General features: G+C 43.5%; 1 protein-coding gene and 1 long non-coding RNA gene across 10 annotated transcripts in view; one reads left to right on the top strand and one right to left on the bottom strand.

The window, feature by feature from the left end:
* LOC307224452 overlaps positions 1–12,739 on the bottom strand; it is a 60,173-nt gene extending 47,434 nt beyond the window's left edge. For all 3 annotated transcript variants that reach the window (XR_013842536.1, XR_013842537.1, XR_013842538.1), the window contains exons 1-2: positions 12,590–12,739; positions 11,599–11,753 (exon numbers count right to left, since the gene is read on the bottom strand). This is a non-coding gene — a long non-coding RNA (uncharacterized lncRNA). The remainder of the gene's footprint in view (positions 1–11,598; positions 11,754–12,589) is intronic.
* Positions 1–24,822, top strand: part of SLC4A4 (solute carrier family 4 member 4) — a 194,443-nt gene that overhangs the window by 95,564 nt on the left and 74,057 nt on the right. For 5 of the 7 annotated variants that reach the window (XM_079990733.1, XM_079990731.1, XM_079990728.1 and 2 more), the window contains 3 exons: positions 13,320–13,455; positions 21,593–21,753; positions 22,802–22,954. In XM_079990733.1, the coding sequence (XP_079846859.1) occupies positions 13,320–13,455; positions 21,593–21,753; positions 22,802–22,954 (450 nt within the window). Of the gene's footprint in view, positions 1–13,319; positions 13,456–21,592; positions 21,754–22,801; positions 22,982–24,822 lie in introns of all 7 variants that reach the window. The other 2 variants (XM_079990730.1, XM_079990734.1) reach the window with 1 other exon arrangement.

Raw genomic sequence — 24,822 nt, 5'->3', positions numbered from 1 at the left:
TTGCTATGAACACCTCCCTCGTTCTCTTAGAATGGCAATGGAGATGTGCTGGAACCGAGTTCCAATAACAACAACAACAACAACAACAACAACAACAACAACAACAACAAAATTTCTTTATAACCCGCCCTCCCCAGCCAGAGCTGGGCTCAGGGCAGCTAACACCAGTAAAATTACAGTAAAAACATAATAGAGGGGGAAAAAACAATTTAAAATACGGGTTAAAATGCAATTTAAAATGCAGCTTCATTTAAAAAGTAGGCCATAGATCAAAACCATGAGGGAAACATAAGGGTCAGACTGAGTCCAAACCAAAGGCCAGGCAGAACAGCTCTGTCTTGCTGGCCCTGCGGAAAGATGCCAAGTCCTGCAGGGCCCTAGTCTCTTGTGACAGAGCGTTCCACCAAATCGGGGCCAGTACTGAAAAGGCTCTGGCCTTAGTTGAGACCAATCTAACCACCTTGCAGCTTGGGACCTCCAAAGTGGTGTTATTTGTGGACCTTAAGGTCCTCCACGGGGCATACCAGGAGAGGTGGTCTTGTAGGTACGTGGACCTATGAGTTCCTTCTGAAAGAAAGCCCTGGTTTTAATGAGCTAAAATGCTTCAACACACATTCATGAATAGTATAACAAAAGACTGTGAAATGCAAGGTGTTGCAGTTGTTGGCATCCATCTATTTCAAGAGACAATGGAGTGCGCCTCTGGGGGTGAAGTAAAACCACTTCGTTAGCGGCACTGAAGTGACCTCCCTGGGGCACAAGCCTGGCAGTGTGTATGGAGGTCCTGAGCTGCCCAGACGACAGGACCTTCCTCTCAGCCTTGCTGATGTGGCCCAAAGGAAAGCAGAGCAATATGTTTGGCAACAGCTTGGCTGCAAGAGCTGCTGGAAGGAGGTGGACAAGACTGCCTTAGGACTTCACTCTGGATTTGTGTAGGGTTTTCTCTTTCGCCTTTTCTTCTCGCAAAGATATCCCACAAGGCAGCAGAGGTTCAGGATCAGTTTTCCATCTCCTAGATGGCCTGCCTTCCCAGGTTGACAAGCCCATCTGCCCCTCACTTCTGCACATGCAGAAACAACCTTCTTGATTGTTGGACCAGCTATTGGTCTCATCCACTCCATCTCCCAGAGCTTGTCTTCGCATGCAGGGGAAGTCCCTCCCTAACTCACCGAGGGTTCGCTACCCATCAGCTACCCTCCCTTGGTTTAGCCAGCCAGTAGAAGCCATTTCCCGGGGTGTGGCTGCTGTTGCATGCCGACGGCTCAGTCAGTAGAGCTTAAACTCATGGCTGTGGGTTCGAGCCCCATGTTGGGTGAAAGATTCCTGCTTTGCAGGGGGGTTAGACCAAATGATCCTTGTGGTCCCTTCCAGCTTTATAATTCTAGAACCCACAGCTGAGAACTGAGTGTAGGGTGGGGACCAAAGGTGGTTAAAGTACCCCAGAAGGAACACAATGTGTCCACCATCAGACCCTACATTCTACATAGAGTATTGGTTTATCTATTATTTAACTTGTTTGAAGGTTCCCCTGTTCTGTCTAAAAAGAAAAGAAAAGCTTTCTGCACATCTTGAAAGCTTAACATTCTTCCTCCTCCTCCTCTTGCCATGCAGACTTTTCCATATTGGGAGACTTTAATTGTATGTGTGCATCTGGACATGAAACCCCTCTCCTGTTTCCAAATGAACCCCCTGCACCACTTATTTGATTCAGATGTGCTGCTTCAGGGGAAGGGCTGCAGCTCAGTGGCAGAACACATGCTTTGAATGCAGAAGGCCCCAGATCCAACCTCTGGCATCTCCAAGCAGGGCTCTTGTCAGAAACGTGTAGACAATGCTAAGCTAGATGAACTCATTTGGCACAAGACAACTTCCTATCTACCTTGTTTCTGTTCACAGGATATATTGCCCTCTCATTTTTCTTTGTGTGGCATAACCTTCAGCACTCCCTGTCCTGAAACACCTTCCTACCAGCCAAAGCTTTTGAGGCCCTGCTCACCACCCCCCTCCTAATTCTACAGAATATCTTTTCTATGACTTTTTCCTGTTTGATGCACCCATCTTGCTTTCAGAATATAGCCAGGTTCTTTGTTTTTCCTTATGTGCGTTCGTTCCCCTAATTTTGGCCCTTGGGATATTGCAGGTTGCAAAATGAAATATTGTTTCCAGAGAGGGGAATTTAGAATAGTGCACAAAGTGATAATAAACGTAGACTGTTTAGGGGAGAGAGGAGAGGATGTGCAGATCTCATTCAGCTTTTGGAGACAGTTGCCACCATTCATTAAAGTGGCCTGAAAGAGTCACAGTTAAACGATGCCAGGCACTTCCTCCAGTGCTGTCCAGGTTGCCTTTTAAGCAGAACTCTCCGTTCCTCTTGCCCAAAGGAGGCCATTGAATAGGACTTTAGGTCACCCATTTTTCTGGCATTGCCGGAGCCTCTCAAATAGACATCAAATTTAACCCTGTGCTGTTATCTTCAAGTCGATAACCAATGCTTTATTTGTTTTCTCTTCCTATGTGTTGCAGTGCATTTATTAAATCCTTCCATGCCATCTGTCTGTCTATATCTATCTATCTATCTATCTATCTATCTATCTATCTATCTAATCTGTCTGTCTGTCTATCTGGCTTCAGCCAAAGCGGTGCAAAAGAGAAGTTGCATCAGGCTGTGTCAGGAGTGAGCCAGGAGTAAATCACACTGTGCAAGTTGGAGTTAACTCCTTACCAGCAAAAACAGGGTCTGCAGAGCAGAGTCAGGCCTAATGAGCACAGCAACTCATCTCCGCTGGTCTTGCCCCATGAAACAGTTGCTAAGACTGAAGGCCCCCACTTCCCCACAGATGCCTCCTTTCCAGGGTTCCCCCCAAGCAAACAGAGACTGTGCCTGTGCCTGTACATCACCAATCTCTTCTCCTCCCTTTCCATGTCTCTTCTGGTTCTGGGAGACCACTGGGGAAAGGAGCTTGTTCAGCAGGAGGGGGAGACTCCAGCTGGACTCCGCTCTGCCTCTTGACTTCTCTCCTCCTACCCTCCTGCTTCAGCTTCTGCCTCTGATACTGGACTTCTCTCTGCCACAGACTCTCCCAGCTCACTAAGTCCTGTTACCACCTCAGTTTCCAACACCACCTCCTCCCAGTCTTCTCCCTTTGACCACTCATCATTGTCCCACCACCTCTCCCCAAGCTCTGAGCCTTCTTCCCTTGGGGGTTCCCCAGTTGGTTCTTCCCACCATTGCTCTGCATCAAATCAGTTCATGACAAGCTGCATCAGTCCACGTGGTACAAAATAAAGTCCTTGGATAGTATCCAGCACTTCATACGAGGAGTTGGGCTTGCTCAGTGGAAATTGCTCTTCTTCACCTTCTTCGCCATGCACCACCAAAATCTGTTCAGCAGGATCCTCCAACCCTTTGGAACAGATTTTGTGGGTGAATGGAGTGGAGACTGCAGATGAGAGGTGGGTGGAATTTTTGTTGTGGAAGCAGACATTAGCTATGCTAATGGAATCTGCCTTAAACCTTAAGTTTATTATTTTTAATAGCTTCTCTAAAAAATGCCACCTAACAAGTAGTGGCCGTCATTCCATCTTGTGGTTGTGAACTCCACTCATTGCTAAACTGCTGTGTGAATAAATAGTTCCTTTTGGGTGTCCCAAATCTCCTGCCAATCAGCTTAATGATAAGAATGCAATATAAGTTCATCTTAGTTTAGAAGCCACACTGTGCCATATTTGTTTACTTGGTTTGGAACAAGTCCCACACGAAATTGGCTTTAATTTGCAGATTTGCCTTTTTCAGTCCCTCTGATAGGCTCAATATTTACTGAGCCCAAGCACTGAAGTGATTTTGGTTTGAAGGAAAGCGGCTGATGGCTCTTAGAGATATCCAGCTGCTGCTTGAGTTTACGAGAAGCACTCCTTCAGATGAACACATTTCCATCACTGCCGGTGTATGTTTGTTTATCTGCAGTTCTCCACCCTAAAGCCTTGAGAAACGAGTGGGTAAAACCAGGATTATCTGGCCACATCAAAGATACTTCATGTTTGTGTTCTATGTGAAATTAAGGCAAGCAGATTCACTGCTAAGACAGGATGATGGGTCATCAGATTATGGAGCAAACATCTGACTAAGTTTTATCTAGGTGTTTTTCTCTATGATACTAAAATGCCTGCATCGCTGGCATTTATTTATTTTTTACTCTTTTTGGCCGAAGTCTGGGATAAAGATGCATCCAATAGTATGTCATAAATAATTATAAATAAATAAGTTGGCTAGAATGCACATTCATTTTTTAAACTGGATCACTTCTTTATTTCCTGTATTAACAACATTCATACTTCTGCGTGGTCTGGCAGTTTTTTTTTAATATATATTCTTGATAATCAAGTCCTGTGTTGTCATTTCTTCTAGTGCTCATGAGTTTAGAGGGAAGTTTGAAATGTGAAGGCAAAAAAAATATTGCTGATGGATCCATTCTTATGGCATCTGCTTGCATGTTGGCCACAGGAAAAGCCTGCGTGTGGTAGCTTCAGCCATAGAACATGCTGCTGTGTGCAAGGTTTGACTTTTTGTGGGTGGCTGGGTATGAGAATGCTACTCCCCAAACTCAAATTTCCTGCACATGACGAATTCATTGCAGGTAGTGGGGCACCTTTAAAGAGGTGTCTTCAATCACCCCCATGTACTCAATGATGATAGGGATGGGCACTCAAAAAAGAATTTTTTAAAAGCTAGCAATGTGAAGCATTTTAAGTTGTAAAGCCAGGGTGTTTTAAAAAGCTGAAATAATCTCTTCTGTGCAGGAGTGTATTATTAATTTCAAAACTAGGACTGAACAAGTGGGATGTGGGATGTGGAGCTGCTGGTGAAAATGGCAGCCCTGTGCCAAGTTCTCTTTCCACGGTTGTATGACATGATACCCATCACGCATCATGGATTCAAATTTCAAGAAAGGACATTCTGACTGAACATGATGAAGAACTTTCTTACAGTAAGAGCTGTTTGCCAGTGGAATGAACTGCCTTGGAAGGTGGTGGACCGTCCTTCAGTGGAGGTTTCCAAGCAGAGATGTGTGCCCACCTGTCAGGGATTCTTTAGTTGAAATTCCTGCATTACAGGGGGTCAGACTAGGTCAGGGGTCAGCAAACTTTTTCAGCAGGGGGCTGGTATACTGTCCCTCAAACCTTGTGGGGGGCCGGACTATATTTTTGGGGGAAAAATAAACAAATTCCTATGCCCCACAAATAACCCAGAGATGCATTTTAAATAAAAGGACACATTCTACTCATGTAAAAACACCAGGCAGGCCCTACAAATAACCCAGAGATGCATTTTAAATAAAAGCACACATTCTACTCATTTAAAAACACGCTGATTCCCGGACCATTTGCGGGCCAGATTGAGAAGGCGATTGGGCCGGATCTGGCCCCCAGGCCTTAGTTTGCCTACCTATGGACTACATGACTCCCAGCTCTAGAACACCAGGATTCTATTATTGCAGTTGTCTCTTAAATTGTCAGCTGTTGGTTTCCTCATTCAGTACAGTGGTACCTTGGTTTACAAACTTAATCTGTTTCGGAAGTCCTTTCTTAAACCAAAGTGTTCTTAAACCAAGGAATGCTTTCCCATAGCAGCAGCGGGGGACTCAATTTACAAATGGAACACACTCAACAGGAAGTGAAACATGTTCTTATTCCAAGGCAAAGTTCACAAACCAAAACACCTACTTTTGGGTTTGCAGCGTTCTTAATCCAAGTTGTTCATAAACGAAGCTGTTCTTAAACCAAGGTACCACTGTAGATAATGGACATAATTTAATTTGATTGGTTGATTAATCCTATGCTCCAAGGACCAGAATCCTTGTCTTAGGTCTGTATGCATGATGTATGATTTTTGGAGAGAGAGTAGGGTAATATATGCAGGTGGTAAGCACAGGCTTTTAACTTGGATGGTGAACAGATTGGTTATGTTTGCTTTGCAGCAAACAAACATATGGTTTTGGTAATGTGATACTGGAATGTGTGAATCACTCAGTGATGCTGATGGGGCAGTAGATTGAAAACAAACAACAGAAAGAATTTCACACCACCATACAGTGTACAATTGACATGAAACGTTTTGATGCTCTAGCATGTCTCTTTGCTCTTGCAAGATCTTTGAGATTCCTCCATCCCTGATGGAAATTGCTTTCTGCCTTTGGGTACTTGAGGGCATAACTTCAACACACAAGAGTGGCCTTAGCCGAACTCACAAGAAACTGCTGACGTGTGTGATCTCTAGATAGCAATTTGTTCATTTTGAAATCCATTGTAGGCATTTGCTACATCTTGCAGATGAAACAAAATAGGTGGGGTGCATGAGTGGGTTGGGAGTCCTGCACCATTTGCTTCATTCAGAGCAGCTCCGTTGGAATGAATGAAAGCTCTGAAGAAGCAAAACATTAGCGCATTGTCCCAGGAGTGAGTTCTGGGGAAAGAAGATGCCACGACATGGGTTTAGCAAAAACAAAATCAATGGGATATGTATGCATATGTACATACATAAAATGATAGCTGCTGCCGTGCAATTTTAGAAAACAGAATGTGCAGAAGTTTTGCAAGTACGTCAGTCTATGGTAGTCATTTGTGGGATAAATGTTCCCTTAAGAGGACAACCTTACTCCTGGCAAGTTATCATCTGAAATATTTCAGACCTTATTATTCCACTAAGGCCATTACTATTTATAAAAATGGATCTTTTATCCCTTTTCAAACCTCTTCTTTCGCTTCCTTTGGTCTTTTCTTCCCCTATCCCCATAAGTCCACCTGTGGTAGCCTAAAGCACAGATGATACTTATTTTTAAAGCTATGTAAAATGTTCTGTGTATGGTGTGCCATTGATTGATTGAGTATGAGTCCATGAGATTATGGATATCACTTTTCTAATATGCTTACAGAGTTGAGGCAGTAACAAAAAAGAGAGAAAAATTTGTACAGCTAATGGCTGTTCTTCTCATTAATGCTACTACCTTTTGGTGGCTAGCTGAGTATGATTTGAAGTGGTAGAGGGGGAGTTTAGGCTGGTGGAGTCTGTGCGCGACACATGCAGGTCAAAGAGGAAGAGGGAAAGGTTGGTAGTTCATTACTTCGGGTTAATTGGGGCTCTAGCTTGTAACTTGGGCTTGGGACTTGCGGTGTTTGCTCTCAGCACATCCTGTTCCCTCCAGCGGCCAACATGAAAATATGCTGTTCTTGCTAAAGAGAGCATGTAAATAACCAATGAACGGCCCATTAATCAACAGTGGCACTAAAAAGACCAATGCGGTGAAGTTTGAGCTGCGGCAGACCTTGTGACCCAGCAAATTCCGCGTTTGGATTTTGGACTTTTAATGTGCATGTTTTAAATGCATAACTGAGGCTTAAATAAAGAAGGAGGGGGAATCTGTGTTAACATGGTATCCAATTTTAATGCGTCTGGGCATGGGCGCATTCAGTTTTACCAGAGTAGCATGTGGTATAGTTTTTTCTGGGATGAGCACCTTCAGGCAGCAGGCTTTCATTTATTTATGTATTTATTTAAAAGCATTTCTAAGGTGCTTAATGTGTGTGTGTTTTTAAAGAAATCCCTAACTGGCATACAAAAATAACACAAAAGCAATAAAAGCAGTGAAACACCCTTGTAAGAACAGGCAAAAACGGGAATAACATCAACCAATCTTGTGGGTCAGGAGAAGCTTGGGCAAAGAAAATGCATCTTCACACGGCATCTGGAGCAGCTAATAGTTGATGCTATGTGCACAGCAGAGGGGAGGCTGTTTCGCAGGGCAGGGGCAATTGCAGGAAAGGGGTTTTGCTTAGCTTTCTCCCTAGTGGGGGGACAGGCGAGTAGCATTCTAACATGCAGTCTGCTACCTGCAAGCTAGAAAAGGAATAGGGAAGGAAGGGTCATGTGCCACTTTTGTGCGACTGAATGGCACTCAGACGCTACTCAAATTGAGCACCTTCCTCGGGGCTCCCTGACACTGTGTGAGGTTCAGAGACTAGATCAGAATTCAAAGGCTTTTCGTGCTCTAGGAGCAAAAAAGTGTTGTCCATTCTCTATGAAGAAGGCATGCTTGAGCCCATGCTTTGATACTTATCAGAAGTTAAGTGAAGACTTTTGTTTTTGTTTTTGTTGGGTAGGCTTTTTTGAATATATGGACAACGTTACTGGGATAATTGGTAATGTATTGCTTTGCTGCATCCAGACACTGTCTCAAGACCTGCGCATCCATTTCTGATTCAGATGTGGCCGGGGAAAAGAGCTAGGTGTCACCAGCATGCTCAAGACTTTGTTCTTCAGGTCTCCTGATGGCCTGTCCCAACAGCTTCATATGTATATATTAAATAGCATTATGGACTAAATACATGGCTCCTACGCTCAAATAAATATTGGCCACTGGCATGAGCTGAACTCTGTGTTTCCTCAGACCCTAATGCCCTGTTCAATTGCTATCCTCCTCTTGTGGTTGCTACCCTGTGAGGTGGGGTGAAGTGGGGAGAAGCCTGTTGCTCCTGACCCCTCCTGCATTTCTCCTCCTACCATGCCACACATGTTTGGGGCTGAACAGCTGTAGCATGGAGCTTGCTGAAGTCAAACAGATTCAGAATCCATATCTTCTAACCACATGGGTAGTGTTACTGAGAGAAAGAGGCTCCTTGCTGCTGATGTTCAGCCCCCTGAGATGTTGGAGGTTGTAGGAAATGCAGTGTGGACATGCAGGAGGGACAGGGCCTGTGAGCTGGTTCCTATTTCCCTCTCGCATGGTGGCAAGGCCCTTGAATAGAAAACAAATAACCTGGAGACTTCTGTGTGTTCTAGGTCTTGCTTCCTTGTTCTAGGTCTTGTGTGTTCTAGGTCTTGCTTCTTGGTGAAATTGGCTGTGCTCTGTTCTTGGGGCATCCTGCAGTGCCTCCTGATGCATTTCGGAATGGCTTGGCATGGAAAGCAGGATCCGCAGAAGTGAGGGAGTTTCTGTGAGGAAGAATTGGTGCTGGATGAGAGAGTAAGCAACCTTGCTTGGAAAAAGGAGATGGAGGTACCACAGCCCCTTCTGCTAGAGGGAGAGGGCCTCTCTATTTTTGAAGCGGGTCCAGGACTCTCTTACTGATGTGGAAGTGTCTGGGTTGAGGCCCTGTCCCATGGGAATGAGATACATTTCAACTGCGGAAAGAGGGAACATTTCAGAGAAGCACCAGTTTGAATATTTCCCAACCCTTGTCCAATTTGAATGAGTTGAATTCTGAGTTTTGATCCATCCAAGTTGCTCCATCCTTTCCCTTCCCAGATTTTCTGTGGGTTTAATAACTCTTTTGTGAATGCCTTGACATGACCAGGTAGCATTTTGAGAAAGTCTCAGCATGGTCAGCGTCCACACCAGCTGCCAAAAGGTGACATCGGCCCTGCATATTTTGTTTACTACTACTACTATCTTATTTTTTTGTACCCTGCCCATCTGACTGGGTTGCCCCAGCCACTCTGGGCTTCTTCCAACAAAAATACAAAGACACAGCAGAACATCGCACATTAAAACTTCCTGATACAGGGCTGCCTTCAGATGTCTTTGGAAGACATCTGGAAGAAGAGGGCGTTCCACAGGGGGAAGGGCACCAGTAACAATACACTACTTGTATAGTTTCAAAAAGCAATACAAATCTAATTTTACAGAACTTGAATCGAAATAGGGAGCTGTGAGAGAGTAGACAACAGTTAACTATTCATTTCATTTATGAATCGCTTCCTATAAAACATTCTGAAGTGTATATGCTCTCTACTAACAAGGCTTGTTGGAAATGGAAGGTTTTCAATAGGTACAGAAAAAAGCCTCGCTTCCTACATCATATAGAAAGGGCCTCCTGGTGAGATGTCATCAGCAGGAGTGATTGGCCAGGTATATAAGGGGCAAGACAATTTTTTAGGTATTCTGGTCCTGAGCTGTGTATGGCTCCGTACATTAGTACCAGCACCCTGAACAGAATAGGCTTAAAAAGAGTTTGGAGATAGCTCAGGATCCAGGATACCATGTCAGGCAGAATTCCTCCTCAAGCTCCTGACTTCTGCTCCCCCTTGCTTACTCACATGTATGAATCAGAAAACAGAGGTCAGCAGCTGCGGTGCAGAAGGCGAGAACTTTTAGCTGAAGTTTTGTTGCTGCTCCTGCTTGTTGGTGGAAGGGACACTTTGCCCTCTTGGTTTGCACGGGAAAGGAGCAAATATAGCTTGCTCTTTGACCCTTTTGTTCTGTTCAAAATATGACCCCCGGTGCAAAATAATAATAATAATTCTATCTGTCTTTCTATCTAAAGTTGGTGACCAAGGCAAAATGCAGATGTAAATAATGGACACGGGGACCCTTGAATTTTAGATGGACTGCTGAACGAGTTGTCAGTTACTTGGATTTGTCTTGAGTCAGAAGATATTGGCAAAGTTTACAGTTCTTTAGCTTGGATGCATGCAATTAATACTGTATTGTGCTTTGATTCACCAGGTGGGTTTACAAAACAACTACCTCTCCTCTCACTAAAAGGTTTTTTTTATGATCCCTGTCTCCCCCCATCTCTCCCCCCCACCTTCAGTTAGAATGGATCTTGATCCTATTCTGTGTTTTAAAAACAGAAACAGAATAGGTTTGATATGCTTCTCTTGTTTGTCTCACGATGGGAAACTTTTGTGGCAACAGGAAACCAGGGAGAAAATTGTATTTAAAAAGCTGTTGTTGTTATTGTTGTTTTAAGTAAGAGTTCTTTAGACTATTGTTGCAACTCCTGAATTGCTTAACCCAGTCTTAGTCTAGGAACTGGATCTTGATTGAGTTTTCATAGCTGTTATTTTAATTATTTTCTCCTCCGTTACATTATTTTTAAAAAAGAAACTAATTAAAATTATATCCACATATTGTACTAACTCACTAATCCAAAAAACGTCCATGTGTTGCAGTCCAAATTAACCTAAAAGTACACAAACGAGCCATAATGAATGCACAGTGACCTGAAACTAAAGAATACTAAGTATAATCCAAGGAAGAAAGAAAAAGAAAAACACAGAAGCAGAATACAACAACACCTCCTGAAAATGCTGAATTAACTTTCAAACAACAACAGCTAAACCATGTATATCAAAATAAGAACCATAACTATGAAAATATATTGGTGAAAGAAGAAAGTTAAACCCAAATAAAATCCTTAAAAGCAAAGGATGATATCACTATGCCAATCTTGTAGTTTTATCTGTTTTGGAAGAAGTTTAGGTTGAAAGGCGGGACATAATTGTCCTAGGCTCGTGGCTTTTGTTCGCTAGAACACATTATAGTCATGCAATGTAGGGAGAAAAGACATGGGACAAAGCTTTGCTGAGTTTTCCAGTAACTCTAAAAAAATGGCACAAGGTGTGATAAGCTCAGGCTGACAGCAGAAGTAACTTCCAGTGACTTGTTTCCAGATAAAACATATATCAAGACCCAGATGCCCAAAGAGTCTGAACCAGGGATTCCCAGAACTTTGACATGCACATTTGCTTTCTGAGTTAAAATACGGGAGGTACATTTTACCCTTGCAGCCCAAAGGAGTAAGAAGATGAGAGCAACTCACTTTTGAGCAGGGTTGGGGAATCTATGGCCCTCCAGAAGTTGCAGAATTACATCTCCCATCATCCATGATTGTTGGCCGTGCTGGCTGGGTTGATAGGAGCCTGGAGTCCACCAGCAATATCTGGAGGGCTACAGGTTCCTGTATGCATTTGACAGCTTTAAACCCAATCAGTCAATGAAATCTCCTAAAATTGCAGTTGACTCCTCAACATGGAAATAATAATAATAATAATAATAATAATAATAATAGTAGTAGTAGTAGTAGTAGTGTTGCAAGTTTAGGCATGCAGTTGTTCCTTTGGGTCTGGTATGAAAAAGAACTTCTTAACAGTGGTCTTTCCCCCCTCTAAATTTGAATAGTAAAGGTAAAGGTACCAGTCTTGACAGACTCTAGGGTTGTGCGCTCATCTCACTCTATAGGCCGGGAGCCAGCGCTGTCCGCAGACACTTCCGGGTCACGTGGCCAGCGTGACGAAGCTGCTTTGGCGAGCCAGCACCAGCGCAGCACACGGAAACGCCGTTTATCTTCCTGCTATAAAGCGGTCCCTATTTATCTACTTGCACCCGGGGGTGCTTTCGAACTGCTAGGTTGGCAGGCGCTGGGACCGAACGACGGGAGCTCACCCCGTCGCGGGGATTCGAACTGCCGACCATGCGATCGGCAAGTCCTGAGCGCTGAGGTTTTACCCACAGCGCCACCCGCGTCCCTAAATTTGAACAGTAGCTTTCATCAAATGCAGCATCTTAAAGAAGTGGCACTTGCTGAGTGTTAGGTGATGTGGAAATGCCTTTAAACATAGTTGCTTGGATGGTTGGCGGTTAGTTGCAGTTGGAGATGCCTGAGCAAAATGTTAAAACAGCAAGACATTACAGACCAGCAGGTGTTAATGGTTCTAGCCTAGGGATGGCATGTTCTAGGTATGGCATGGTATAGCAGGTGTAACCTACATGTGACCAGAACTAGTGTTCTTTTTAGCTACACTGTGTCTTACCTGTAGATGGGTTGATTGCTTTGTGCCTTTCTGCTCCTTCCTTTTTCCTCACTGTGTTTGATACTTGACTAAATGGACCAGAGTACACAGCAGCTTCCCATGCAAAAGAAGAGCCTGGGCTATTTTGTTAAATATTCCCTTTTACGCTGGTAATGAGTGTTGCCTCGCAAGCCAATGAAAGTTCCAGCTTTGTACAAACCGGGCGGGGGGGGGGGGAGTTGGCAGTGGGAAGCCACTTCCTCTTCACGAGGTGCCCCCCAAATAGTTTTGGCTGGAACTGGTTCTCTGCCTATAAAGAAAAAGACTTTAAAGGACCTCGGCTGATCAGAGTACTAAAGGTCCCTGGGCATGCACCATAGAGCAAATTGGTGCTGAGCCTGGAAGCTCTCTCCTGTTTTTTTGGACGAGGAACTGTGTGGGTCTGCTGTGAACACAGAGCTTAGAGGAGTGGGGGAAGAAGACGCACGTCCTCTTGAACTTTACCCCCAGCTTGAAAGTTGTTTTCTTTTTTTAAGAAGTAAGTTGTAAGAAAAGAGAGACTTGAGAAGTAGGCACCTAGCAAATAATAATAATAAAAAGAGCCGACAGCCCACACTCAGAGCTGAAATGTCAGATGGAGCAGGCGACGAGGAGAAGCAACCAAATGGATGTGGAGAGAAGGGAAGGGAGAGGAATCGCAACTCCCTGATCATCCTGCAGTCCGTTAACCGCAGTATTTTCACCTCTGCAGTCTCCCCCGCCGCCGAACGCATCCGCTTCATTTTGGGCGAAGACGATGACAGCCCCGCGCCACCCCAGCTCTTCACGGAACTGGACGAGCTCCTGGCTGTGGATGGGCAGGAGATGGAATGGAAAGAGACCGCAAGGTGAGTTGGCATCGCTTTGTCTTTTCTGGGGGAAGCGGACGCCCCTTGAGGAAGAAGTTGTGGCAGGCCATGTGTTAATTTTGGGGAGCACCTTCTTCTGGAAGTTTGGGGGGGTTCCACAAGTATCATTAGGACTGTAGCTCAGTGGTGGGACCTAAACTGGATAGCTCTGTTGGCAGAGCCTTAATCTCAGGGTTATGGGTTTGATCCCCACATTGGGACTGTGTCCCTTCCACCTTTCTGATTCTATGATCCAAGGTTCAGTTGGCAGCATCTCCAGGTATGACTGGGAGAGAGACCCCTGCCTGAATCCTGGAGGACCTCTGCTAGCCAGTGTAGGCAATGCGTGGACCAATGGTCCGACTCAGTAGAAGTCAGCTTCCTCTGTCCCTTTCCTCCTAATTATTCTCTGGTGGTTCTGGAATGCTTTTCCAATAAAAAGGAACCAGAGGAATTTCCCAAGCATTTGCTGGTGAATAGAGCTACTATGTTATTCTTAATTAAGGGGAAGGGTCGTAGCTCAGTGGCAGAGTGTCTGCCCTGCAAACAAAAGGTCGCAGGCATCTCCAGGTGGGGTTGGGATAGACATCTGCACAAAATCCTGAATTGTCACCCCCAGTCAGTGTATGTAAGCCTGAGCTAGATAGACCCAATGGTCTAAAGCAGCTTCCTAATGTTCCTATCCTTTATTCAGAAGATTAGCACACAAACAACACATACACAGTGATCTTTGCACGACACTTGTCAGAAAGGTGATTGAGTTATAACATCATTAATTCATATTAAAACCATCTGTGCTTAAAAATGAATTTCAAATATAGTTCCTCTATCTATCTATCATCTATCTATCTATCTATCTATCTATCTATCTATCTATCTATCATCTATCTATATCTATCTATCCATCTATCTATATCTATCTATCTATCTATCATCTATCTATCATCTATCTATCTATCTATCTATCTATCTATCTATCTATCTATCTATATCCCTATCTATCTATCATCTATCTATCTATCTATCATCTATCTATATCTATCTATCTATCTATCTATCTATCTATCTATCTATCTATCATCTATCTATATCTATCTATCTTCTATCTATATCTATCTATCTATCTATCTATCTATCTATCATCTATCTATCTATCTATCTATCTATCTATCATCTATCTATCTATCTATCTATCTAATCTATCATCTATCTATCATCTATCTATCTATCTATCATCTATCATCTATCTATCTATCTAGCATCTATCTATCATCTCTCTCTCTCTCTCTCTCTCTCTCTATCTATCTATCTATCTATCTAGTGTAGTGGTTATTATATAGGATCTCAGCCAGGAACTCTCACCTCAACCATTAACTTGCAAGATTGTTTTCAGGCAAGGTGCTATTTCTCAGCCTCAGTTTCCCCTGTGCAGTATGGGGACAGTAGCACCGTCCTACCTCACACGGTTGTTTTTAGGGTTAGTGAGGTAGCTGAAGTGATATAAAATGAAGTGTTGTTGTTGTTGTTGTTATATCCCTTGGCTTGAATAATTTCCAACTGAAATCGTTTTAAAGTAACAGAATAAAGCACCCAAAATGCGGTCATTCAAACATTTAGATATTTTCATTTTGGGATTAGCATGAATTAAACACTTTGAGGTTGGGTTTTAATTTGCATGCACACCATGCTTAGTTTCTTATTAGACCCATAAAAAACATTTTGGTCACTTACGAGCAATGCATGCAGATAAATTGTGCTGGAGTGATGACACAATTCAACAATAATTAATCAAGTCACCATCGTGTAATCAACCTAGCCGTAATTCCAGTGGGGCTTGCTAGAGCGAGAATCTGCTGTGACATTACAATAACTGACCCCTTTCCCCAAATCAAGGGACGCAGGTGGCGCTGTGGGTTAAAGCCTCAGCGCCTAGGGCTTGCCGATCGAAAGGTCGGCGGTTCGAATCCCTGCGGCGGGGTGCGCTCCCGCTGCTCGGTCCCAGCGCCTGCCAACCTAGCAGTTCGAAAGCACCTCCGGGTGCAAGTAGATAAATAGGGACCGCTTACCAGCGGGAAGGTAAACGGCGTTTCCGTGTGCGGCTCTGGCTCGCCAGAGCAGCGATGTCACGCTGGCCACGTGACCCGGAAGTGTCTCCGGACAGCGCTGGCCCCTGGCCTCTTAAGTGAGATGGGCGCACAACCCCAGAGTCTGTCAAGACTGGCCCGTATGGGCAGGGGTACCTTTACCTTTACCTTCCCCAAATCTAGACTTCTGTTTTTCTCCTCGAGTGCTGAGTCATTGTTTTCCAGGGCCCTCCACCTCTCCCCCTACACTTTTAAATATTAGCTCTTCGGTTTTCTCTTGTTATCAGAGCTCTGCTAATCTTTTCCCCCACCGTCTGCCTTAAGAGCTTCTTACTGTGTTTGGATATATTAATCCCTACCTGTGAATATCACCTTGTTCTCCCTAACTCTGGGATTCCTTTTTCTCAAGGCAAGCTCCATGCATGAGGATTACTGAGTGGGACACTGGTCTTACACACCAATCCTAACCCAAAATCTAACCCTCTTACAACAAACGCATGCCATGGGGCTGTCGCAAAATGTGTGCGCCTTTTTCTACACCAGTATACACTTTTCTAGGAAAACTGATTCAGACAGGTTTCCCAGATGAGTGTACACTGGATGATTAATGTCTGTGGCCATACTTTCCATGCAGGGAAATGTTGATGTTGCGTGATGTGATCATAAAACGAGGAGCTCATACTTTTGCTTCTGTAAGGTTTAGAGCAGGCGTAGACAAACTTGGCCCTCCAGATGTTTTGGGACTACAACTCCCATCATCCCTGACCACTGGTCCTGGATGATGGGAGTTGTAGTCCCAAAACATATGGAGGGCCGAGTTGGCCTATGCCTGGTTTAGAGGCACTTTGCTTGGGGTTGCTTTGCATTAGATAATCTGCTCCCCCCAAAAAAAAAATTTGCACTTTTCCTACACATCTCTAGCTTTCCCAAAAGACTAGCCAGTTTTGCACATTGCATAAAAATGGCCTTTTAAATGTGTTTGTTGTAGGGGAGTTATTGGTTTTTGTTTTTATTGTATATTTTGTATTCTCATTTTGTGTTTTTCTGTTATGAACTGCCCTGGGATCTTCGGATGAAGGGCACTATGCAAATTTAAATAACAACAGCAATGAGGTTAATAAAAAAATGAAAGAAAAAAACTTATAAATTCCTCACAGCTGATTCAGAGGTGAAAGAGGGGATCCTTAGATCAATTAAATCACTGTGTTTATTATCAAAAACTTTATATAGGATGCTGTTTTTTGGTAAATAATCTTTTAAAACAAAATTTAAAGAGAAAATACCAGTATTGAAACACCTTTTAAAAAACATATATAAAAGGGCAGCTTTTGAAAAAGACAACAAAATGTTGTTAAGTACAGAAAAAGCAAAGGGTACTCATAAAGGGCATTTTGTATACAGTTCCTTTAAAGAAGAATGAAGCATCATACATTAGATTCACATATTGGTATACAAAGTGGTGTAGCGTGGGTTGTCAGCACCCGGGGCAAGGCAAATAATTTGCGCCCCCTAACCCGTGGATTTTAGCACTCGAGTCTCTTCCACTAGATTAGCGCCCCCCCAGATGTTGCGCCCGGTGCGGCCGGCCCCCCCTGCACCCCCCACACTACGCCACTGAGTATACAGAAAAGTGAAGAGGAGAGGAGACAGGGAGATGCAAGATTCATACAGGTGACTTTTCAGATATTGAACTTATAGCTGAATAAATGAAGCTACCACTGATTCCTTTTTCCACACTCAGAAGCACACCAATTTGTCTTGTTTATCTACCTATTTTAAAACTGAGTGAATGCCTCTCTTCTCCCAAGTGCCCACACACAATTGTGATTGGTCTTGCAATGCAAAATTTCATAAGAAATAAAGTGAATTCAGTTTCTCAAGGCCATCCCTCAGGGTATCCAAAGCTAAACAGATCTGGATTCTGTACCCTCCCCAAAATGGATACTTTAAAGAGGAAATGTTTTAGGGAGAACACTTCCTTTTAATCCTAATCTAGCCATCTAACAACAAACATAATCATACCCATTGCAGTGGTACCTCGGGTTACAGACGCTTCACGTTACAGACTCCGCTAACCCAGAAATAGTACCTCAGGTTAAGAACTTTACCTCAGGATGAGAACAGAAATCGTGCGGTGGCAGCGGGAGGTCCCATTAGCTAAAGTGGTGCTTCAGGTTAAGAGCAGTTTCAGGTTAAGAATGGACCTCCAGAACAAATTAAGTTCTTAACCCGAGGTACCACTGTATTACGCAAAACAAACAGAATTAGGAATTCATAATATTCACAATTTTTAAAACGATACTGAAACTAATTATATGGTGTGAGCTAAACTGTTATGGATTTGTAACAAGCTACATGAGATGTAATTTGGAAACAACAAAGTTTTCAGGACTGAAGATTTTGTGAACAAGAGTTAGGTTGGCCAAAGACTAACCATGGCACGCATGATAGTTTGCACTTAGAGAGGGCTCCTGTTCTAGAATGATTTCCAAATGTTTCTGTATAGCTGCTGAAGAAGTTTTGGTAGCCAGAGGAGTAAAAAGCTTTTGGCTTATGATAAAAGAAACATCTGGTATTCTTACTACAAACCACTGCCACAAAATGTGCTGATGGTCAACCAACTTGGATGGCTTTAGAATAGGATTAGACAAATTTATGGAAGATGGAGGCTCCGAGTGGCTTCTATCTTACACCTCCAGCAATGCAATCATAAGGGCAATTGCCATTATGTCCTTCTTTCAAGAATCTGGTTGGCAACTTTGAGAACGGGATGCTGAACTAGGTGACCTCTGACTTGCTCTAGCATGGCTCTAGCCGTTGCTACGTTATGCAGAGAAATTGTATTTTACCTCCGTAAAGGGGTGAGCACTATATTTATGTGTGACAGAATATAGTGGTACCTCTGGTTACAAACTTAATTCTTTCCGGAGGTCCGTTCTTAACCTGAAAGTGTTCTTAACCTGAGGTACCACTTTAGCTAATGGGGCCTCCCACTGCTGCTGCACCGTCGTCATGCGATTTCTGTTCTCATCCTGAAACAAAATTCTTAACCCGACGTACAGTGGTACCTCGGGATACAGACACTTCAGGTTACATAAGCTTCAGGTTACAGACTCCGCTAACCCAGAAATAGTACCTCGGGTTAAGAACTTTGCTTCAGGATGAGAACAGAAATTGTGTGGCGGTGGCGCGGCGGCAGCAGGAGGCCCCATTAGCTAAAGTGGTACCTCAGGTTAAGAACAGTTTCAGGTTAAGAACGGACCTCCAGAACGAATTAAGTTCTTAACCCGAGGTATCACGGTACTATTTCTGGGTTAGTGGAGTCTGTGACCTGAAGTGTCTGTAACCTGAAGCGTCTGTAACCCGAGGTACCACTGTACAGAAAAGGTGCTAGATGTGAACTTGTGTCTGTGACACACCTGCGATTTTTATAGAAACGTTTGGATCAGAGATTTATGTTTTTAAACACAACTGTCATGGTCTGCCCCTGTTTCTCAGACCAAGGTTAGGCTTGAGTTTTAAGGCTTTAAATTAATTCTACAGGCATCTTCCAAGTCAAACACATTTTTCTCCACCATCTGTGGCACAAGGCAGGTTTGAGCCCTGTATTGTCTGCCTTGAAGCCCATAAAATTCCCCAGGGAGCTGGTTTGTAACCCAAACTTTGGTTTGGTGTGGCTGTGTGAACAAGCAAGTTCTCAGAGAGCTTCCTCTGCAGTCCTTTTTGCTACACTGCACCATGGTTTGACTTAACACACTGGTCTTGTGGTTAAGGCCTCTCCAGAATAACTGTGAGTTTGTTCTGCTAAGGTGTGTTCTTGTCTACAGCCCATGGTCATTTAATGCTAAATTAAATGAAAAAGAAGATTGCCAACAAAAAGGACAGAAATGAACATTTCCTTATTTTTCTGCTGTGAAAAATGATTGACTGGGAAAATTTGTCCGGACAAACCATGGTGGGGTTGGGTGGGGGAAAGCAAAGTCTTGTCTTTATCTTCTTTTAGTTGTAGATTCGGACAAAGGGCAAATGCCGTCTGGTGTAGAAACATTTTTCCACACCTAAGGGCTGTTTCATAAGCACAGGCAAGGGTTGTAAACTCCTGACCTGTAGGGTAGCTTCTTTAGCTTTTAATAGCTGTGTGTGGGAGAGAGGCCCAGCAGGTGCATAATTAAATCTCCACCACCGTAATGATGGCAGGTTGAGCAGCTGCAGGATTTCACATTAAATCAACACTGTTTTGAAGGGAGATCATGCAGGAACTGGAAAGAGCGGGTTGCACGGGGCTCCCTTGAGACATTGCGTCAAACCACAATTAAATAAACTTTACTTTGTCTTGAAGATCTGAATAGACAAACCACGATTTGCAGTTGGCTGGCAAACCATAATAAAAAAATGATATTTTATAATTTATCAGGCCTTATTTTATTTCCCCTCCATAATATTCCAGTAGTCAAATCACCAAAAAGATACAAAACAATAATTTAGATTACAAAGCAAAAAGCCCATACAGTGGTACCTCAGCTTACATACACTTCAGGTTACATACGCTTCAGGTTACAGACTCTACTAACCCAGAAATAGTACCTCGGGTTAAGAACTTTGCTTCAGGATTAGAACAGAAATTGTGCTCTGGTGGCGCGGCAGCAGCAGGAGGCCCCATTAGCTAAAGTGGTGCTTCAGGTTAAGAACAGATTCAGGTTAAGAACAGACCTCCGGAACGAATTAAGTACTTAACCTGAGGTACCACTGTAAATGACTTAGCTAACATGAATTCATACTTTTTTAAAAAAACGTTTCTTTAAATTATTGATCTAAATTATGGAAAAACTATACTGTGCATTTGAAAATATTGTGTTACTTTTACAATAATCAACAAAAATAACAAAATTTCCCCCCTTTGAAGCCATAGTTGCTGGTTTATTCTCACGGTGGTTTTGTGTGTTGTCTGAATTCATGTCTCGGTTACTGCCATTGCTCTACTTCTGGGGGTTAGGGGGCGGCGGTGGTGGTGTGGCTGGAAATGTAAACAGACTTTGAAAAGCTGGTATCACTGGATCATTTCATCAATTCTTATTGTTTTGAATTTTATTGTGTTATCATCTTCCTTAGTGGGTCATGCAAACTGCTATTCTATTTTATAAGGGTAGGGGGCATTGAGGATGGAGTGGGTGGTGGCCCAAAAATGTTTGGGGACCACTGATTTAAACGATAAACATCTCTGGTATAGAGGTGAAATTGAACTGAGTGGTTTCTTTTTTGAATGAATAAAGACCACTGTTCATTCGAGACCGAAGAAGCAGTCACGAAAAGCACAGCTGGAATCAGAAAAGATGCTCCCTGGAATCCATTTGGGCTCCACAGTTGCAGAGATATTTGTGGCTCATGCGTAGCAAATAATAAACAGCGGGAGGCATAGAGACATGTTTCTAGTGGATACTCTGCCTTTCTGAAACTGCCTTTCCCTATATCATAGAATCATAGAAACATTGAATTGGAAGAGACCCTGAGGCTCATCTAGTCCAGCCCCCTGCAATGCTTATGTTCTGTGTACAAATCCAACTGTATTTCCACAGAGGTTGGTTTATAACCAATACGCAAAACCAACTTTAATCCAGTGGGAGAATGTACACCAAAGATGAGAAATAGTATTGTGTTGATGGATGGTTTTTCTGTTTCTTTGCCTTGGAGCTGACTGCTGCTCCTAACACATACCCAGTTGTTTGTTTGTTTGTTTTAATTAAACAAATGCTAATTTATATAATTTTAAATTGATGTTATGCATATTTTATTTGGTATTTTAAAGGCCGTCAGGCCAAAAATCGGTATATAAATAAGCCATAACATGTAAAAAGAGGAGGGAAAGAACTTTGCAATACTTTTGAGACTAATGGATTTGTTGTGGCACGAATTTCTTAATGAAATATCTGATGATGTAGATGCTTGTTCTTGAAAGCTCATACAGCAGCGCTTCTTTGTAAGTTCATCCTTACAAAGTCTCTCTCAACTAACACAGTCTCTCTCTCTCTCTCTCTCTCTCTCTCTCTCACACACAGGTGGATAAAGTTTGAGGAGAAAGTGGAACAGGGTGGAGAGAGGTGGAGCAAACCACACGTTGCCACGTTGTCCCTTCACAGCTTGTTTGAGTTGAGGACGTGTATAGAGAAAGGGTCGATCATGTTGGATCTGGAGGCCTCATCGCTCCCTCAGGTAGTAGGTAGGTGCTTTCAAACGCAGTGCTTTGGACTGTTCTACATCGCAAGAACCAACCTGGTCCGTTGAATGGGATGTTGGATCTGGGCATGTGTTTATTTTACGCTGCTTTTCAGCAAAACAGCAACAGCAACCAAGCTTCCTGGGGTGGGTTGCAGATCAATGAAAACAATATGGCCTCTACCGTCAGACTTACAATCTAAAAAGATATAACAAAAAAGGAAAATGGATTTTGAGGAAGGAGGAAACAAGCAAACTTGGGTACCAGTTCTTTTAGGTGCAAGTTAATTGCCTACCGGGATGGAAACAGTTCAAGGAGAGGATGACCCAAAAGTTGCTGGGGTCTCAGCTGTCTTGATAGTGTGCCTGTTCATCTTGTTCAGTATCTTGGATAGTCTACAAGATAGGAGTGGGGGATCTGTAGTCCCCTAGATGTTGTGGGACTCCTAACTCCCACTTTGTATACCTCTTGCTAGTTTCTTTGTTGTTGTTGTTTAAGGATTAAAACACATCAGTGTACACCAACCTTTCTCAACCTGTGGGTCCCCAGATGTTGTTGGACTACAACTCCCATCATCCCTGAGCTCTGGCCTTGCTAGCTGGGGGTGATGGGAGTTGTAGTTAAACAACATCTGGGGACCCACATGTTGAGAAAGGTTGGTGTAGAGGGTTGGGCAATATATCAATCCATTGTCCAAAACTGGTTTGAAGTCCATATCATGATACCTGTTTCATAATTTTTGACCTGGCAATATATCGCACATCATGATGTGTATGTGTGTATGTGAGTGATGCAAACCCCCCCCCCTGAAGCCAGCCAGTGCTTCTACAAAGCGCCACCCTTATTTCAGACATTGTGATATATCAGTATATTGCAATGTTTCGCTGGTGGTATATTGTGATGTTGAAAACCAGATACTGCCCAGCCCTATGCGTATGTGAACTTACACATACCAGCCTACTCTGAAACCATTTTTATTTTTGTTTACATTGATTTACTCCTTTTCTTCTCTCCCTGCCTTCCCCCTCTCCCCAAATCCTCGTGTTTGCAGAGATGGTTGTTGACAACCAGATCGAGACAGGCCTGTTGAAGCAAGAAATGAAGGACAAGGTCACTTACACCCTGCTCAGGAAGCATCGCCACCAGACCAAAAAATCCAACCTGCGCTCCTTGGCCGACATCGGGAAGACTGTCTCCAGTGCAAGTAGGATGTTTACCAACCCAGATAATGGTAATGCAGAAGCCAGTGGGCTTTGGCCTTCCCGTAGAGACCCACCGAAACCCTGCTCCCAACTAACTCCATCACCATCTCATGGCAACGCATCTAACCCCACAAGTAGAGTAGCAGACCATACTGACGGATGTATCAGTTATGGGCTCTGAAGGCTTCTTAATGCTGTGGCGCATCGCTCTAACCATATCTCCGTGGGCTAACTGAGAAGAGACATGGGCGCGCTTCGTTTTTGTTAGTCTGCTTTAGTCAGTCACTTCAGTAAAGCACCTGGCGTGGCACACGCACGAAACGCACAACACAAACAACGATGTGTCCTCCGGAATAGAATTGGGCTGCAACCACACAGCAGCTCATCCCGTTTCCCTGACATTTAATTTATCTCATTATATGTGGTGTAATATCAACTTCCAGAAATGGAACACAAGCTTGGCACTCATTTCCATGTTATTGGCTTCCAGGGGAAAAAAAAATCTTTTTGCAAACAATGTGGAATTGAGTGCTAACCTTGCACTGTGTCCCACTATATTCCCGGGAGTGGCTTTTATGTCATGTGAAAGCTGAAATAGAAGGTGGAAATTAGCAGTTAGGGAAACGTCAGGAAAATGGGAATGAACTGCCACATGAATGCAGCCTATGACACATTGAGCTATCTAGAATGTGTTAGACTGTAATGGCGGGTGAAAATTGTCCTGAAGTCATTTTGAGTGTTGGGGTGCAAAATAGCAGATGGGCTGTGTAATAGTCCTCTGTGATCAGGGGTGACTCACCCATAGTCCTCTGGATATTGTAGGACTCCAGCGCCCATCATCCCCACCAGCATGGTCCATGATCAGGGATGATGGGGGTTGTAGTCCAGCAATATCCAGAGGACAGGTCCCACCCCAACCCCCCAGCTCCAGAGGCTTTTGTTAGAATTCTGGGAAACAAGTGCATTAACTAGAAAGAGAGGGATCCTCTCTAGTCCTCAAGGATAAAAGTTCAACAGTTCAATAGTGTTGAGTTGAGAAACTTCAGAAACGCAAAAAAGGTGAACAGAGCAATCATCATCTATATTACTACAGGGGTACCTCGGTTCTCGAACACGATGTGTTCCGGAAGCCCATTCGCCTCCTAAAACATTAAAAAACCAATGCGCGGCTTCCCATTGGTTGGGAGAGCTTCTTGCACTCAGTGGAAGTCGCGTCGCATATTCGGGTTCTGAAAAACATTCGAAAACGGAAGCATTTACTTCTGGGTTTTCAGCGTTCGAGTACCGAGACATACGACAATGGAGGGGTATGGGAACCTAGTTAACACTGTTTTCTGAAATCTCATGATTGAGTGATTGGGATGAGAGGGGACTTTTCTTGCTTCTCAACATGCGAGGGAAAAATAATCTGATTGAAGAAAAGAGGGAGAGAACCACTAAGGCCAAGAATCATGGATTCTCATATAATCTCAACAAAACTTGCAACATGTGAATATTCAACCCCCCCCCTCCACACTTTATTATTCCAAGAAGCGCTCCTTCTTGGAATGCAGGTGGTAAGTTGCATCTTTTTAATAAAAAGTACTTGGCTCAAGGCTGTGATAAGCAAAATGTTTTACAGTGGTGCCCCGCAAGACGAATGCCTCGCAAGACGAAAAACTCGCTAGATGAAAGGGTTTTCCGTTTTTCGAGGTGCTTCGCAAGATGAATTTCCCTATGGGCTTGCTTTGCAAGATGAAAACGTCTTGCGGGTTTGCTTCCTTTTTCGTAAAACCGTTAATACCCGGGGAATCCTCGCTCCGCAAGACGAAAAAATCGCAAGACGAAGCAACTCGTGGAACGAATTAATTTCGTCTTGCGAGGCACCACT

This window comes from Podarcis cretensis (genome assembly GCF_951804945.1).
Source record: "Podarcis cretensis genome assembly, chromosome: 9".
In the NCBI taxonomy this organism is placed as follows: Eukaryota; Metazoa; Chordata; class Lepidosauria; order Squamata; family Lacertidae; genus Podarcis; species Podarcis cretensis.
This window is presented reverse-complemented; position numbering and strand designations above follow the sequence as displayed.